At 41.7% G+C, this 19042-nt stretch overlaps 1 protein-coding gene across 1 annotated transcript; it reads left to right on the top strand.

Moving 5' to 3' along the window:
- Positions 1-5954: 5954 nt before the first annotated feature.
- LOC119916534 (5-hydroxytryptamine receptor 3A-like) lies at positions 5955-14054 on the top strand. Its single transcript, XM_038736573.1, has 7 exons — positions 5955-6140; positions 6876-6920; positions 7076-7185; positions 12135-12304; positions 13347-13565; positions 13650-13836; positions 13961-14054. The coding sequence occupies exons 1-7, from the start codon at positions 5955-5957 to the stop codon at positions 14052-14054; spliced, it is 1011 nt and encodes a 336-aa protein (XP_038592501.1).
- The last annotated feature ends 4988 nt before the right edge of the window (positions 14055-19042 follow it).

Here is a 19042-nt window from a genome sequence, read left to right as displayed (position 1 = left end):
CAGCCGAATGCGCAAGTTTCATTTCATGCATGCGCACATGCGTATGAGTGCATATTCATTCATTTTCTTTTCAGTGCTATATACATGTTGAAGCCAATTTCTTGTGTTCAATTATTTTAGCATTTAAAATGATTTATTTTGAGAATAGTCATTTGGATTATTAATTGTTTATGTATTTAGCTGCTGATTAATTAACTCAGATTGCAGTCAGCTGTGGAAGGAGGAAGAGGTGTGTCTGGAGAGGTTTTTGGGTCTGAACGTAGGGGCGGACACTAATGAGAGAGGATCACACAGTCTTTGACCTCATGTTAAGTTTGAAAGCCTTGGTGTTTGTGTTGTTTTAAATAAATAATCAAGGAAATGAGCGACTCGGGCTTATATTTTTAGTCACTTACACATGCGAGGTCAGACGTAGAGCCCTGTAACCTGGCACAGCGGTCTAAATTGAAAATGGACCAAAAAATACATTGTTGTCTGTCTGCGTTATCAAATGTAAAATTGTTGTATTTCACTCTAATATTGTTCAGTCTGGCAAAAAGACTAAAACAGACAGAAGCGCTGCTCAGTTAGCAAGACAGACAGAGAGAGATTCCGTGCAGTACACATGCTGCTCACAGACTTTCAGATGATGAGAGAACACAAGTTACCTGACTGCTGTTCTCGAAAGTCACTCTCATTTATCATTTAGTTATTTTCTCTTCTTGTGCACAGAAGGATATCCCTCTTTGACCTCTCATCAATGTTGTAAACACTCACTTTCAACATTGACATGTTTTTGCCACGTTCATATTGTAACGACATGCCTTTTCACATCAATCAGTAGTATTATTTTGAAACTGTAACCGGACGTTGCATATATTGTTGCTAACTTGACCGCAAAGTCACAAGTCCAAAGACGATGCCAAGGGGTTTTAAAAATTTCACTGAGGCACAGCACTTGCATACAGGGGCACGTGCAACAGTAAAAAGGGTCTAGCGTAGTGATTAGTGCAAGTTCGAGTCTTTTGACAGACTCGTTCATTCAAATCTTGTTCATTAAAATGAACTTATCTTTTTTGAGTCATTTCGTTCATTTGAACTAGGCTGGTTATTGTGGCGCTGCAGCCCTCTAGTGGGCGATTAAAAAACAGCGCCGTTCTCAAACACGGAAGGCTGCCTGGCTTGCTTTATTTGACAAAGTATAATACACAAATTCACCTCTTGATTACTGTATGCCATCATTATGTAACCCCCCCTGGGCCCACAACCAAATTCAAACCATGTAAAAACCACAGAAATATGTTGTCTATATGCAATCCACTCTTCCGGCTAAATCCTTCCATTTTCACAATCTTTCCCAAGTATACAACCAGACCAGCCATATAAAAGCTTACGTATATTATTACTATCATTATCTCTGAACACATTAGGTCCGGATTCTGCAGACAGAGAAACACACATGAGCACATCACTCCCAAACACTGCCAGGTTGTTCACCATCACGAGCTGTGAAACAACAGCACGGCTCTGTTAAAGAAAACAGAAAAGTTACGTTGCGTTCTCTGGCGGACCTGGATCAGCTGTTAACTGTTTACAGGGCTAATGCTAACATTGCTATGTGGCTGTGTTTTAATGTTTTAATGACCGGGTCTGTTTGTTTTGGAGAGGAGACGACCTCTGAGGTAATTCGGCTCCAGGAAGAACCCTGTCAGGGCTCTGAAGTGGAGCGGACCCAGAACAACTCTCATCAGGTGTTAGCTGTAATGTTAAACACTAGCAGGACTAAAGTTACGGTACGGCTGTGTTTAAACTATAACTTAGCACAACATCACTGCGCTGTAATAATGTTATGCTTTATTAAATGTCACATAATTAACAAAACAGCTATATAATGTCAGTCCAGTGACTGTTACCTGACAGCCGACCTGACTCTCATTCTCCGGCGCTGGCAGTCACTCAGCCTGCCGAGTGAACGAAAGACTGAGGAGGACCCATGTGAGCGGTGAACGAGTCATTCATTCATGCTCCACAGTAGCTGTAACGTGACAAATGAACGACTCAGACCTAGAGACCCACAGTTCAGAGTCGTGAACTAATCACTTCTGTTTCCTGTGCTGCCCGCTTACCACAGCCCTGTAGCCGAGCTGTCACGTGACAAATGAACGACTCAAACAGACAGCTGAGAGTCGTGAACTAATCAATTCTGTTTCCTGTGGTGCCTGCTTACCACAGCCCTGTAGCTGAGCTGTCACGTGACAAATGAACGACTCAAACAGACCCACAGTTGAGAGTCGTGAATTAATCAATACTGTTTCCTGTGCTGACGGAGCCCATGCAGCTACCAAAAACACCATTAAAATCCAAAAACAACAAGAACCCCAAAACCATGATGTGAAGGTTTTATTACACGTACTTACTGTAACGAGAGTGGTTGTTGCCAACTGGAGTAATCGCCACCTCTGATCTGCTGTCGTTGACTTCGCTCCGTGTGTGTTTAAAGCTGCTCAGCACACCAGAGGGAAGAGACTGCAGCCTGATTATAATTAATTAAGCTTGGCGCAGTAACCATTTATGAACAGTAAATTGTAAATAAATGCAAATTTTAGTTTGTTACTCATTTCAGAGTTTCTACATTGAATTAATTTACTTGGAAACTAAACCACAATAACACTAGAAGTAAGAATTAAATGGGTTTTGGTTTAATAAGCAAAATTGATCTGCCCACAGGCCGCTAAGTGTTGAGAGTGTTGGCATTTCTTCACTGCTTTGTTGCATTAGATGTGTTTCTATCATTAGAAGAAAAGAAATTCATCACATCATTACATTACATTTGCCCAGCCCCCTTCCAGTACAAGGCAGTGGACGAGGACAGCAATGCTCATTAAATGTGCAGACCTCGGACAGTCATGATGCTTGCAGGTTTCCTCTTTTTGCTCCCTCTCACAGGTAAGCTGGGATAATTGTGTATGATGCATGCAGGTGTACACGGAGTAATGTTTTGCAGTTTGGTTAAACTTTTAATTCCTCATCATTCCTTCTGCTTGTTAATTTAAAGAAAAATGTCAGAAATGTTGGCTGATCATCCAATTTGCTATCTTCTTTAATTGACACAAACTAGCTTCAGTGTGTCCTGTTGACAAACTTGAATTCTAGGATTTTCGGAACTTAATATTTATGTGTCTGTTCACACAATTATATTATATTATATAATTAAAACCTTAACTGACATCTAGACATGCAGATAATTATGATTTTGTCTGTTGCCACCCCAACACAATAGAGTTTTGTTTTGTTTTGTTTTTGAGATTTGATTAAATGCCATTTTACAGGGCAGAGCCTCACAAACAAAATCCCATTCATCTCCATTGCTTTAGGGTAGATGCAGACATCTCTCAGAACCAGTTAAAACCACAACTATCTGCATAGCTATAGATAAATGAGAAAATATTTATTTAGTAAATTGGGTTCTTACCATATTTGCTTTTCAAAATGACATGTTTTAGGCAAAATAGATTCATATGGTTTCAACATAGTTTTCTGAGAGGCTGATTGAGTCAAGCTGGATATGACCAGGAAGTTTTAGGACACCAGCCAAGGCAACACCCTGGGCAATATCAAAACCTTAAGCGATTACAATGTATTTAATCCACACTCAAAAAGTAAACCTAACCGTCCTGATTTTAAAAGAAAGATCCCAGATGAGACCCAATATTTGTTACATCACAGTGGCATCCAGGAAAGTGGGACCAACAAATAAATTGAATTCTAAATTGGGTGGAAAGAATCAGAGGATGGGCGGAGAACAGTTCAAGAATAAATCAAATATTTTGTTGTTAACTTAAGAACACTACAATCAACTGAAAACAATCTCCTCTAAAATGGGAGGTGAAAACTGTCATTAAAGGTAACTCAAGACACAGGATAAATGCCAACCAAGAAGTGAACAATCATCAATCACCCTAACAGATCAACTACCACACGCTACATACCCCAGCTCCCTGGGGACAAGCAACACAGCTCGGTTAGAGCAAACACATGCGGCATCCACACAGCCACTGGCATCTACATAATGCACTCCGACAACCTTTTTTCTCCCACTGAGCTTGGTGTGGTCTCAGCGCACACCTGAAGTCACTGTTTTTAACCATTGTGGATGCTTTTTGAAGCTTTTTGTGTGTAGTAATTAAACTAAAATATATTACTTGTATAAGCAGTAAACAGAAAAAGTATTTCAACAAAGTATACATTGTCTGTTGTAAATGGCCTGACGTTAAAATTACCGGCCCAAAGTATTATTCCAGTTGAGTTTACTAGAATTGCATTCCTGTCCTTGAATTACACAACATGTATTTGGAGATGGATACCAAATGGAAACCCTATTTAGATAGTAAATTAGTGCAAAAATGCTCACATTTAATAAATAATTAGTTATCTGTCCATTAGTGGACTGATGACAACCGGCAGGCCTGCCAACATTCATCTCATAATGGCCTTTCAGTGACCACAATCACTGGATAATCAGATATTTGTGAGATGGTGTTTTTCAAGGCTTGATAATATATCAGAAGCAGCTAACCACACAGATTAATGTTTGTCATTTCTTCTAAATTATATGTAATGAAGAACACACACAGTAAATCAGAATTTCAAAGTCGATTGCAAATGGATCAGTTCACACAATTATAAAAAACCTTAACTGGTATCTAGCAACCCAGAATATTTTTCTTTTAGTTTTTTGTATTTTTTTTCTTGCCACCCTAATACAATATAAGTTAATGGGGTTTTGTTTGTGATACTCACAGCATTCCAAATAAAACAAAAATGCCATCAAAATGTCTTCCTAAAAACTATTCACATTGTGTGGTATGTGGATAATTCAGAGGAACAGGGACACTGTTCCTGGAAATGTTGCTGTTGAATTTTGTAATTGCCATTTAACAGTACGGTGAGCTTCACAATCAAAATCCCATTCACCTCCATTGTTTTAGGGTAGAGCCTAATAATTTGGATATGGATAGATGGATATTTCAAAAGCAGTTAAAACCACAACTATCTGCATATCTAAAAATATTAATATTTCTTTGTTTTTCAAATACACTTGCAAAACTGCTACAACTGAATCAAGTTGAGTCAGGGTAAATCAAAGTGGTATTAGTAAGACTGTCCTCAGCACATCGTGTCACAACTACCCTTCCCAAGTTGATTCTATGTTTTAAATAACTAATAAATGTTGTCAACACTTTGTTCTATGTAGGAAATCACGACATGTGTGTGAAAAGAAAACATATTGACAATAAAGATATACTCTTTTCTTTCAGGTGGAAGTACCTCCAATTATACAGAGCGACCTCAACTTCTCGATTATCAACAGAACTTCAATCAGAGCTTTGAGGAAAGTATGTAGAGGAAGCAAACACTCCAAAAGTATCTTGGATGTTGTGTGTTCTGTTATGAATGCATGACAATTGGCTTGGTTTGACGTTAAAGATTCCCAGCCTGATTTTTTATTCCAGTCCAGGCTTGGGTTTAAAAAAGGAGAAAATTGCACCTCTGTCCTTGATTTGAACACCATTCATTTTTATGTATAGCAGATGGCTCCTAAATGGAAACCCTATTTAGACTTAAATTCCTGAAAAATGCATTAAAGTGGACTAATGACATAAAAGTTGGCACCACTGCCAACACCTATCTCATAACAGCCTATCAGTGGATAGACACCAATCACTGGATATTACTGTAGATATTGGTGAGTTGGTGTTTTTCAAGGTTTGATAATACATTCAGAAGCAGTAGATTGCTGCACTAACAGATGTTTGTCATTTCCTCTAAATTATAAGTAATGATGAACACACACAGTAAATCTGATGTACAGACAAAAACAAAAACATAAAACTCTGAAGTTCTAATTTAAAAGCAAAGATAAGAGCATGGAAGTCAAATGTCTTTATTTTTTTGCTTTCAACTATAAACTCAGAATGTATCTTGATATTCTTCCAGTAAATAGTGATTCCTCTGAGGGTAAATGTGGTTATCAGGATGTTTTGAACTACCTCAACCTGACCAAAAATAATGATCTGTACACCATGGCCCGCCCTGTTATAAACTACACAACGACTACAAATGTATACCTCCAAATGCTGGTCCATAGCATCCTAGATGTGGTAAGTTTTGAATTATACTTTACATTTTGTGTCATTTTTTTTTCTTTTTAATGGTAATAATTATTTCTGAAATTAAATTTTGAAATTAAATTATATGATATTTTGTGAAAATCATGGCCATGTGCCCTGGTTTTTGTTTTGGATATAGTATAGTAGCCATATGCTAGCACTCTAAAACTAACAAAAGCTCCCAACTTCTGCACTTTCTTGGCTTTTATATGTAACCAAACTAACTGTCAGCCATATAAATCGAAACATTACACCTTAAATAATGATACAAACTCACTTGAGTACTGTGACAAAGCTTATGTAGCTGTCTTTAAGCATTGTTACTGTAGATGTAGGGGCTCACTTTTGTTATAAGATAAAAATTAGAATCTCGTTTTCAGATAATTTCATATTTCTACTACTTTCATGATACAACATACATACAAGTTGGTAGATTTTATTTGCTGTGAAAATGAAAATGTAGCCATCGAAGGTACAACTCAGAAGAATAAATGCAACTTTATTGTCTCATCGGGTTGTCTGTAGTAAAGCTGATTGGCTGATCCAGATAACTGTCCTTTGTTTCCTCAAAGTTACATATGAAGTCAGATTTTTGTCAACTTGTATGATATGTTAAAACCAGTATAGCACAATGTTTTTTGATTGTGTAGCTGTGTGTTTATGGTCATCTTATGACGATGTTAATTGTGAAAGATTTTCACAAATATTGCATTTCTTTTCTCATAGAAGGAGACTGACCAGACTTTTGTTCCTTACATTTGGATTTATATGGTGAGTTGTCCCTGAGATGGACAGCACTTTTTGATCATTCTCACCTGTTCATGCTAAGTGGAAACTCAAATGATTTCCATTCTTTTCATCTTTTCTTTGTCTTTCTCTCCTTTCTTTTTTCCTTACCCCCCTTCCTCTCTCATTTTCCTGTGTAGGCGTGGCAAAATGAACACATTTACTGGAAACCAGAGGACTTTTGTGGGCTTAGTAGTATGTCAGTTCCTATTGATAGATTGTGGAGGCCTGATATAACTATTGAAGAGATGTACGTTTTATTGTGTTTGCATGTCACATATTTATTCTCAACAGTTACTGTTTAGAAATGACACAAAAACTGAAGTATTTGGATGCCACAACATTTATACAGGTTTTAAATGTGTTGATTATTTCAAATATTATGTATTACATATATGTATTTTTAATGTAAAATGCTTTGTGAAAGTCTGAAACAATCAAAACTAATCAAGATTTAACTAAGCCATATGCACTAATGGAGAAATGTAATGGTGCATCCATTAAACATATAGCATCTTGGGTTTGAAATATATGTTAACACTAAACTATCGCACATCAAATTAGTGTAATTATTGTATACGTTGAGAATGAGTAATACATAGGTACAGGAATAAGAAAGTAACAACTTTGTGTGGGGACTTAAAATACGCTGCAAATATTTTGTAACTCCTGAATACTTACTGAATACTGAATACTATAAATTACAGCAGAATGAAATATTGTTACTACACTGAACAAAATTATAAACGCAAAACTTTTGTTTTTGCCCCCATTCATCATATGCTAATCTTAAAGATATAAAAATTTCTCTGTGTACACAAAAGGCCTATTTCTATCAAATTTTTCACAAATCTGTCAAAATCTGTGTTAGTGAGCACTTCCCCTTTTCCTAGATAATCCATCCAGCTCACAGCTGTGGCATATCAAGATGCTGATCAGACAGCATGGGTACAGGTGTGCCTTAGGCTGGCCACAATAAAAGGCCACTCGAAAATGTGCAGTTTTGCTGTATTGAAGGAGTCCGAAGGGGACGGAAACCAGTCAGTATCTGGTGTGACCACCATTTGCCTCACGCAGTGCAACACATCTCCTTCGCATAGAGTTGATCAGGTTGTTGATTGTGGCCTGTGGAATGCTGGTCCACTCCTCTTCAATGGCTGTGCGAAGTTGCAGTCAGGTCGAGACCCTGATGAGGAGGAAGAGCTCATGATGAATGGGGGCAAAAACAAAAGTGTTGCGTTTATAATTTTGGTCAGTGCAGATAACAAGACAGGAAAAGTGGGGAAAACAGGTAAGTGTGCCGACGCAATAAAATGCAATAAAATAATGAAATACAAATAAAATTATTAGCCATGCAAATGCCTAAACATGTTCTTTTAAAGATCAAGGTTGAGATTGAGGTTATTGTTTGGTGATCTCACCTGTGTTAATCACCCTGCCTGTGTTTGTGTGTGTCATCGTTACTGCCCAGTGTTTGCCTGTAACGTTAATGCATTTTTGGTTTCTATTTAGTATGTATTGGGTAATCTTTTATAAAGTACTTTATTCAATGGCCTTCCTAACTGCAAATTTGTTACCCCCTTATTCCCTATACTTCTTTCATGAACTACTGTTGGTAGACCCAGTTCCCCTTCGAGGGAACTTGAACTGCGTCGTTGATGACACTATGGGAACGCCTCTGGGCGTGGCAGGGCTGAAATCATGAATGAAACTACTCCAATCCTGTTGGCGTTGCTAGAACAGTAGCGTGTGACGGCGTAACTGGTGGCGTATATAAGCACACCGGCACACCGGACACATTAGCTTTTTTCTATTCAGCAGGCACTCTGGCATGTTCGAGACTACTCAGGAAAAAAAACCACGAGACCTGGAAGGAGAAGCAGAGGAGATGGCTAGTGAGCAGTTCAGGCAGTGTGTTTTTCCATGCCCGCGCTACATCACGGCTGGGGACACTCATGCCCTGTGTGTTTCCTGTCTGGCGATGCCGCATGTCCAGGCAAGTCTCGAGTGTGAGGCCCTGCCCTGAGGGTGCTGAGGCTCCCAGCGCGACATCTCCGAGGGCATTGGGACTGCCAAGGCTTTTTCCCATTCCTCGTCTGCTGGCTCCGACTCCCCTCTTCCCGTTCAGGAGCCTGTTTTTCGGCTTCTCCCGCTCGAGTTGTGAGCCCGGAGAGGCTGCGGCTGTACGGTTCTGAGGAGCTGGATGTGCTCAGCATTATGGGGGAGGCGAGCACGCGCCGTCCTGCCTGCCCCGAAGGGCCGCAGTCGGGAGGCGCTCGGGCTCACACACCGCGGGTTATCGGCGTTTTTTCCCTGGCGGACCTCCACTTCAGGGTGCCACCGGGGACCTACGCATAAAATGGCCACTATTTTCTCGTGGGTCCTGTGGATGGCTACAGGCTGCAGTTCCGGGTCGGCCCCCCCAGATTCAACGGGGTGGTCTGGAGATCTGCGGTCCCTGAACCAATCTGTGAGGAGATTCAGGTTCAAGATGCTCACCATCCCCGCCATCGTCAGCCACATCCAATCCGAGGATTGGTTTGTCACGATAGATCTGCGAGACGCATATTTCCACATCTCCATCCGTCCCTCTCACAGGAAGTTCCTGTGGTTCGCCTTCAGGGGCGCAGCGTACCAGTATCGGGTTCTTCCATTCGGCCTAGCACTCTCCTCTCGCACGTTCACCAAATGCATGGGTGCAGCTCTGGTCCCGATGAGACTCCAGGGCGTCCGCATACTGAACTACATCGACGGCTCATTTTGGCTCAGTCTCGGGAGTTAGCAGTTCGGCATCGAGATGTCATCCTTGCCCACCTTCAGCGTTTGGGACTACGCGAAGAAGAGCGTGCTGATGCCCGCCCAATGGACTACGTTCCTAGGGGTAGTGATCCAGATCCATTGTGTCCTCAGTGACCAGAGTGAAGCTAGGCCGCACCATCACTGTGAAACACTTTCAGAGGGTGTTGGGTCTCATGGCGGCAGCGTCCAGCGTAATCCCGTCTGGCCTTCTACACATGAGAGCCTTGCAGTGGTGGTTAAAATCCAAGGGGTTCTCCCCGAGGGGAAATCCGTTCCGTCTGATACGGGTTACGAGCAGGTGCCTTCGTTCCCTGTCAGTATGGAGGAAACCTTGGTTCCTGTCCCAGGGTCCCGTGTTGGGAGCGTCATGTCGCCGGACAATTATTTCGACAGACGCCTCACTCACGGGGTGGGGCGCGGCCATGGACGGCCACTTGGTGAGAGGCTCCTGGCAGGAGCATCATTTGCCTGGAAATGTTGGTGGTTTTCAGAGCTCTGAGGAGGTTCCTGCCCGCTCTCCGCGGTCGCCACGTCCTTGTCAGGACCGACACACGGCAGTGGTGGCCTATTTGAATCACCAGGGGGGTCTGCACTCGTGCCCATTATGCAAGCTGGCACATCAGATCCTCCTGTGGTCCCAGCAGAGACTGCTGTCTCTCAGAGCGACCCAGACCCAGAATCAGGGAGCAGACCTGCTGTCGAGACAGGGGCTGAGGCCTGGGGAATGGAGACTCCACCCCAAGGTGGGGAAGTTATTGTGCGAAAGGTTCGGCCCTATAGACGTCGATCTGTTTGCGTCTCAAGAGACTACGCACTGTCCACTGTGGTTTTCCCTCTCATCCCCAGCCCCGCTAGGGCTGGATGCCATGGTGCAGACGTGGCCGAGGCGCCGTCTGTATGCTTTTCCCCCAGTTGCTCTGCTCCCGGGGGTTCTGGAGTGGGTCCGTCAGGACAGTGTCAGCCTACTGCTAGTATCCCCGTTTTGGCCGGCCCAAGTGTGGTTCTCGGACATAATATCACTCCTGGAGGGCCCGCCATGGCAGGTCCCTCTGAGGAGGTACCTGCTGTCTCAGGCGGAGGGCCAGGTCTTTCACCCTTGCCCCGCCCTGTGGAGACTGTGGGTCTGGCCCCTGAGGGGGTCCAGTTCCTTGAGGCGCCTGACCCTTAAGATTGCCTTTCTCTTCGCTATCACCTCTCTGAGGAGGGTGGGGGTTCTCCAGGCACTTTCGGTTTCTCCTCAATGCCTGGAGTTTTCCCCGGGTAGGGTCAGAGCCATCCTGCACCCCTGTTCGGGCTATGTCCCTAAGGTTCCGTCCAGGTTGGCAGGGTCTACGGTGCTGCAGGTGTTTCATCCCCCACCTCATGTGACGGCGGAGGACGGGAGACGCAGAGCAGATGAGTGAGTATTTACACTCAGAGGTCCTCCCAGTGGAGGAAAGCAGACCAGTTGCTGGTGTGTTTCGGGTCCCCCAAGGCTGGGCTCCCCGCTTCTAAACACACGATCAGCAACTGGATTGTTCAGACTATTTCCCTGGCCTATCAGGTGCGTGGGTTACGTTCACCTATGGCCGTAAGGGCGCACTCTACTCGAGGCATGGCGGCCTCTAGGGCCCTCCTCGCAGGGGCTTCGCTCCAGGATTTGTGTGAGGCAGATGGCTGGGCCACTCCTCACACTTTCATCCGGTTTTACAGTCTGGACCTTCCTTCTGCACCCGGCACCCGTGCACTCTCCTCTTAGTCGTGCCTACTGGTTACTGCATGCTGTGGGGCAGGCAGAGGCTTCGGTGGGTATTCACATTCCCATAGTGTCGTCACCGACGCATTTCAACCGAGACATTCCACTTTGAGGGAAATGTCTCGGGTTACGTATGTAACCCTTGTTCCCCGAGAAGGGGAACGAGACACTGCGTCGATACGCCACACCTTGCCCCGCCTGGAGTGCCTTGCTTCATAGCAAAGAGCTAATGTGTCTGGTGTGCCGGCGTGCTTATATACGCCTCCAGTTACGCCGTCACACGCTACTGTTCTAGCAACGGCTAGGATTGGAGTAGTTTCATTCATGATTTCAGCCCTGCCACGCCCAGAGGCGTTCCCATAGTGTCGTCACCGACGCAGTGTCTCATTCCTCTTCTAGGGGAACAAGGGTTACATACGTAACCCGAGACGTTATTACTGTGTGTACAAAATATAAAATGTTGGAACAGGCTGAAATATGACATTGTCACATTGTGTGGATAGTGTATTTATAGAAACAAAAAGGTAAATTAGAGAAAAATAAAGAGGTTAAGACATAGTTAATTGCATCATACTGTATGTTACTTAGATTTATTTGTATGGTATGATTGAACTTTAATTTGAAGCATAAAGCTTTTGACATAATGTATGTTTGTTCTCATATAGGACAGAAATGGATAAAGCTCCCCCAAGTCCTTATATCAGAATATTTTGGAACGGTTGGGTTGTACGTCTGAATGATATGGTTCTGGTCAGCACATGCAAGATGCAAGTTTACAAATTCCCTTTCGACATTCAGAGCTGCAACATATCTTTCAAATCTGCCATACACCACGGTGAGCATGTAACCTGTTGTGTTTAAATATTTCTAGACATTCACCAAAAATGTTTTGCTGTAGTGCCACATGAGCACACACCAGCAGATGCCACCACATACATTCCTTCTTTGTTGACCTAATAAGAAACCTCACCGTATTTATTTTTTTTATCTCCCACCTCAGTCAAGGAAATACAGCTTGTTCAGGAGATCAGCGATCCATCGATGTCAGAGTGGTCTCATGATTTGCCGACTGTGTATGAGTGGCTGTTAATGAGAATGAACACCACCACCAAAAGTGTCAACACTTTAGGTTTTGAACAAAGCACAATTGTTTACACTGTAAGTATTTCTGCATACAAACACACAGTGGTGGAAACTATTGAGCTGGGACACCTCTGTTATCTGAGAGCAGGTGTTTTACCACTCTATGTAGCATGTCCTACTCCTCACCTTAAGATTTCCAAACAAATAGCAAATCAGGACAAAAGTTACAATTGATTTAATAAAGGATCTATAAAACATAGTCATAACCGTTTAGTCCACGTTAAAAGAGTTAAGTTTCCTCGGTAAAAATAGAAGTTGACCAATAGAATGGGGAGCATGTATTTCCCTTTTTTTGAGATGGCTGTAAAGGAGGCTAATGTGAGTGTAGCTTCCTCCATCCCTCTGTTGCTCCTATTGCAAACTGCATGGGCTTTTTTTGCAATGGGAACAACTGTAGTTTTTTCCTAGGACATGGTTACCCTCTGTACATCTGTATTCAGAGAAGTATGAAAGATATAGTGTGGTGTGTGATATTGCAAAGTTGGCTGGCGCAGGCATAGTAGGAACATCAAAGAGGCCATGACAGCTACATGGTCATATGCCCTGCAGCCACAGTGGCCTCAGTGTGCTGCCTGCACTGCCTCCACCTGATTTTGTTGTTTTCTCCTCTGCTTCTTTCCTGTTAATACGTTTTAGACATCATGAATTCTTATTAGGCAACACTAAGTGAAGCAAACAGTTTCCTTTTTAACGTATAGGAGTAGGAAGATCAACCACCTGACCATTAAAAATAATTTCACAGATCTCCATGAAGAGACGGTCCCTCCTCTACGTTGTCAATTTCTTGTTGCCTGTCCTGTTCTTCTTGTGTCTGGACTTGTCCTCCTTCCTGATCTCAGACAGAGGGGGCGAAAAGCTCAGCTTCAAGGTCACTGTGCTGCTTGCTGTCACTGTGTTACAACTTATTCTGAATGAAATTCTGCCTTCCTCATCAAACAGGATTCCACTTATAGGTAAAAAAGCTCAGAGTACAGAGCACATGCTGACTCAGTGTGTAGATATTTGTCCACATTAATTATGCTGCCTCCTCCCTTTAGCAACCTACTGTATTGGGAGTTTTGCATTGATGATGCTCAGCCTCCTGGAGACGATTTTGGTGATGCATCTGATGGAGAAAGACTCTGCATCCCAAGACGAGGCAAACAAAGACCAAAGCCTGAGTGAGGACTGTGGGGACAAACGAGGCAAAGTCACCTTCCACAATTGTTGTAGAGGTGAGATTAAGCATAGATTTCTACGTGTTGTTCAGTTTACTACTGTTACTATTTTATTTACCTGCTATAATGGTGTACACTATTTGAATATGCTTCAACCATCTTTGTGCGAAACTTTTCTTTTCAGATGAGAGGAAATGGACTCACTGTGTGTCTGTCTGTGATGTGTCTACTGGTGAAACTCCATCTGGACTGCTGTCAGTGGCCAAAGAGGTTAGAATTAATTAATATGGTCGGTTCACCTAAATGAAATACCAAACAAAAATGGAAAAGTCTATAAAACGTTTGACAGTAGGCTCTTTGCATTAAAGACATGGATTCTGTTTCTGGAAGAAGACATTGCTGTTAAATTTCTAAAGTTTCCCCATGCACTTAAATCTTAAGACTAACCCAAAAACTGTTTGCATGACATGATACCACAATGGTTAAGTGAGAAAATATGTTAATTTGTTATTTGGATGAACCAAACCTTTTAGGCCCCATCCACACTACTACGTTTTGGTTTTAAAACGGAGACCTTTTGCTACGTTTGCACATCCCATCCGGACTAAAACGGCGCAAATGAAGACCTAAAACGGAGAAGTTTGGAAACGCTGCCAACCCCGCATTTCTGGAGGGCATTTTAGTGAAGACAGGCAAAAACAGAGGACTTTAGAAGCGATGACACAGACGCTCACACACAAAGCAGAAACACAATGCTACTGACGGTTTTTGACTTGGTATTTTTATTAAAATATTTTGTACCGTGCAAATAACACTTAATGCTTACAATTGTACTGTGTATGTAACCGTATTTACTTTACGACGACTCCCAGTCTGTTTGCCGCCGCTTATTAACTCCTGTGTTACATTCAGTAGTCACTGCTCGTAATTGATTCATGCAAAAAAAAAATCTGGTGTGGTTCTTCGTCTGCATTACTTTATTCTTTTCGACCAAATCTGTAACTACGGAAGACAGAGATCATCTGCTTCATGTTTACACCGGCACGCACATGCCCAGTGTACGTGAACGGCCACTAGATGTGCGTTTTCAGTCATTTTAATGTAGACGGAGATTAACTCTGATATGCAGCTAAAACGCTAGAGTGGACGGAGATCATATTTGTTGTAATTCTCCGTTTCTAAACTAAAACGGAGGAGTGTAGATGGGGCCTTAGTCTCATCACAACAGACACAAAAACCAGAATGTCAAATATAGCAGCTTGCTATCTTGTGTTTCATAATTTCTTTAATAACCCGTTTACTAAACCACTTCTGCAGGGCAGCAGCAGCAAACTAATGGAGGACTTCCATGCCTTGGAGAAGCTCTCAGATGACCTTAGGCAGGTGGAGAAAACGCTGACTGTGCTTCTCAACAGCAGGAAGGAAGAAGGGAAACCTGGCTACTGGACCAGAGTGGCTAAAATAATCAACAAAGTCTTTTTCTTTGTCTATGTCACAGTGGCCAGTCTGTTTTTAGTTTGTATCTTTTTAAAATGGATCTATGCAGCAGACGAGTAGTGCTAAAGTTTAAAAACATGATTAAGTGTAAGCAGAGGTGGGTATAAGTTAGATTTACACCGTTACATGTACCCAAGTAACTTTTTTGAGTAAATTGTTGTTGTCAGAGTAGTTTTAATGTATCATACTTATACTCTTAATTTTTTATCCTTACTACATGCATCCACTTGTGCACGTGCAGCTAGCGCTGTCTCATCCCAGGGCATCCCATACCAATACTTTGTCAGACTTTCTCAAAGCATCGGTATTTGACGCCCTGTGCTGACTCTGAGCTGACAGAGATCAGTGTCTGTTGTGTTAATGCTAATATGTTTATTAATAAATAGCTACACACAGTTTAAAAACTCTTAAAAACTCTTCCTGCTTTCTGCCTTAATGTAAATATTCAAGCTAACAGTTTACAAGCAGTCTGCATTTAACTAGTCATGCTGGTGTAGCCAGATGATGAAAGATGAAATTATGCACACAAAAAAAACTACCCTTATTTCATGTTCTGGAGTCTTGTCTTCTTGTCACATGATCAAATAGTTCTTAAGATTGGGCAGCCATATAGTACATATTACCCAGCAATCATCACTGCATATGTGAGTTATGTGACACAAATAGCAAAGAAAATAAGAAAAAAATGTATTCTGCTGATTCTGTGGAATCAATTCTTTTCCACTGTATACCTCATAGCCTACTGCTTGCTGCAGAAAATCTGTGGTGTCAGACACCACGGCAAAGGGGGAAATGCACATATGAGTGTATATATACTACTTGATCTTCATGGTCACTAAAGTTAGATGGGTATTGGGTGTTTACTGTTGATAGATGAGACCAAGAGATGTTTTTACCATTTAAATGACAAAGTCCAGCTCATGACTCAGCGGGCTGCTCCCATTATGGGCCCACAGTACAGTGCGGGCCCCAGTGCAGCTGCACTGTCTGCACTGTCTATACCTAAGCCCCTGGATCTTCCTCAGGTAAACTTGAAGAAGTGAACACACCTGTTTTTAATAGGCAATAAATTATGAAACATCACAGCATTATTGAGTAATTTGATTTGTTTGCCAAATCATAATTTAATATTGGGGATAGCAATAAAATAATTTATATTTTTAAACAGTCTTTACTTATTGGATTACTAACAGACTATAATATTAATGCAATACTTTGTAAGCACACTTGATGGATACGCACTGAGAATATTGTCCTGGTGTAAATGTGTCAGGTTGTCTAATCAGGAGATGATGACTTGTCATTTCATCACAAATAAATACAAGTGTGTGTTCACTTCTTTACCTTTACCTGAGGAAGACATCTGAAATAATTATTGTCACATCCTCATCAAATAAAAAACTTGGGGAAAAATACAAATTGTTTAGTTTTCTTAAGTTACTCACTACTCAAGTAATTTTTTAGTAAATACTTTTGTACTCTTACTCAAATAGTAATTTTGATGACCATTTGTACTTTTGAGTACAGTTTTGGGCTACTCTACCCACCGCTGAGTGTACGCTAATTTAACATACAAGGTAACGTATTTGTCATGTTACAACAGTGTTGTAAAACGAGATGCTGTTTGTTGTTCCCTTTAAACTACAAAGCAACGTTATAAGCAAAAATGATAAAATTAGATAAAGAAAAAAAATTTGCATGGTGCAGTGCTGAGGATGAATTTTAGAATCTCAAGTGGATCTTTACACTTCTGTAGTCTGTATTCACACTTAGTTCAAGAAAAAAATTAGGAAATGTGTTATTAGCTGTTTAGATACATGTAGTCTATCAGTAGTGTTGTTTGCTGTTCTACACACTGCCATATATCTAACATATTTTCTGTATAAGCCCTCTGATTGTATTATAAAGTTCCAATAATATATATGCCTTTGATGTGTAATATGCACAATTCTCAGTCCATCAGATACATAATAAGATATATAACAAAATGCAAGTGTAGCATCTCATCTCAAGATTCTCATCAAGTTTTCTTCTTTATTTATTTGTTTGCTCATCTATTATAGTATATACCATATGCAAAGCATAAGGCATGTAAATGTGTTTTTTGCTTCTATGGTTTGAGGAATTCCATGCTGTCTTTATGGGGTTTTTCCACATCCACATTGAAGCTACATTATGTATTCACATGATGGAATAAAAGTTTTATCTGGTTCTGAAAACTTGGATCAGACTTTGTGCTTCTGAAATAAACAATTAAGAAAAATTTTGTTATGTTGTGTTCTAATTCAGAGCGGTCAACATCTGTTTGGGATTATGAGTGTCTTCAAAATCTCAGGAAGAGAGATTTTGTTTTGCAGTCCAGAACAGTTTGATTGGTAGGATACATTTACATTTACATTTTCTCATTTGGCAGATGCTTTTATCTAAAGCGACTTACATTTGAGGAGCTACATACAAGCATCAATACAATACACGATCTACAACTAACAATACATACAAGTAAGGGCAGCATAAATACTAGTAAGAGCTAATAGTATGTATGGCATCATGGGGGTAAATACCTAGGGAAAGAAGTAAGAGTTAACAATAACAGTGCAATCAATATAAGAGAATTATAAGGGGGATAGAAGAAGAAGGGCATAGGAAGTGCATGTTAGAGGTTAAGGGTTAGAGGTGTTATAAGAGAAAGTGTTCTCGGAAGACATGAGTTTTCAAGAGCTTCTTGAATTTAGAGAGGGACGCCCCTGCTCTGAAGGCATGTGGTAGCTCGTTCCACCATCGTGTCACAGATGAGAACAGGGACTGAGATTGCTTTGTGTGTAGGGATGGCAGAGCCTGGCGGCGTTCGTTGGAGGAGCGCAGTGGCCAAGAAGGAACGTAAACTTGTATTATAGAGTTTAGGTAGACCCAGTGGTCACTCTGTATGCAGCATTAGTGACTTGAATTTGATTCAGTTCAATTCAATTCAATTTTATTTATATAGCGCCAAATCACAACAACAGTTATCTCACAGCGCTTTTCATAAAAGAGCAGGTCTAGACCGTACTCTTTGATGCTATTTACAGAAGCCCAACAGTTCCCACCAAGAGCAAGCACTAGGCGACAGAGGCAAGGAAAAACTTCCTTTTAAGAGGCAGAAACCTCGAGCAGAACCATGGCTCAGGGTGGGCGGCCATCTGCCTCGACCGGTTGGGGGTGAAGGAGAGAGAGAGGGGGAGAGAGAGAGAGAGAGAGAGAGCGCAGGAGAGGAATAGAGAGAAAAAGAGGGATGTAAGGAGAGAGAGAGGGGAGGGAGGCAGCCTACACAATATACACACAGAGGTACAGACAGTGAAGGTGATGTTGCTATAGACTAAATGAAAAATGGTACAGATATTTATAATAGTGTTAATGGTAACAATCATAATGTTAATGATTATAATAACAATAATAACAATAAGACTAGCAACAATAGTCGTTGCAGCAGAGGGTGTCGAGCAGGAACACGGGGGCAGCAGGTGACCCGCAACCACAGATCCAGACTCCACAGCTCCAGAGCCAGAAAACCTGCAGGAAGTGATAGGAGGAGAGAGGAGAGGGACGAGAAAGCACAAGACTACCAGAAAGGGGAGAAGTTGTGTTAGTAACATGCAATAATGGGATGAGGTTGCATACAGAGGGAGAGAAAGTAGAGGAGAGAGGAGCTCAGTGCATCATGGGAAATCCCCCGGCAGTCTAGGCCTATAGCAGCATAACTAAGGGATGGTTCAGGACTCACCTGAGCCAGCCCTAACTAT

Source organism: Micropterus salmoides, unplaced genomic scaffold (assembly GCF_014851395.1).
Source record: "Micropterus salmoides isolate LMB-PRFRI ecotype aquatic unplaced genomic scaffold, ASM1485139v1 Ms_hic_scaffold_21, whole genome shotgun sequence".
NCBI classification, from domain to species: domain Eukaryota; kingdom Metazoa; phylum Chordata; class Actinopteri; order Centrarchiformes; family Centrarchidae; genus Micropterus; species Micropterus salmoides.
Note: the sequence above shows the minus strand (reverse complement) of the source record. Positions and strands in the feature narration are given on the sequence as shown.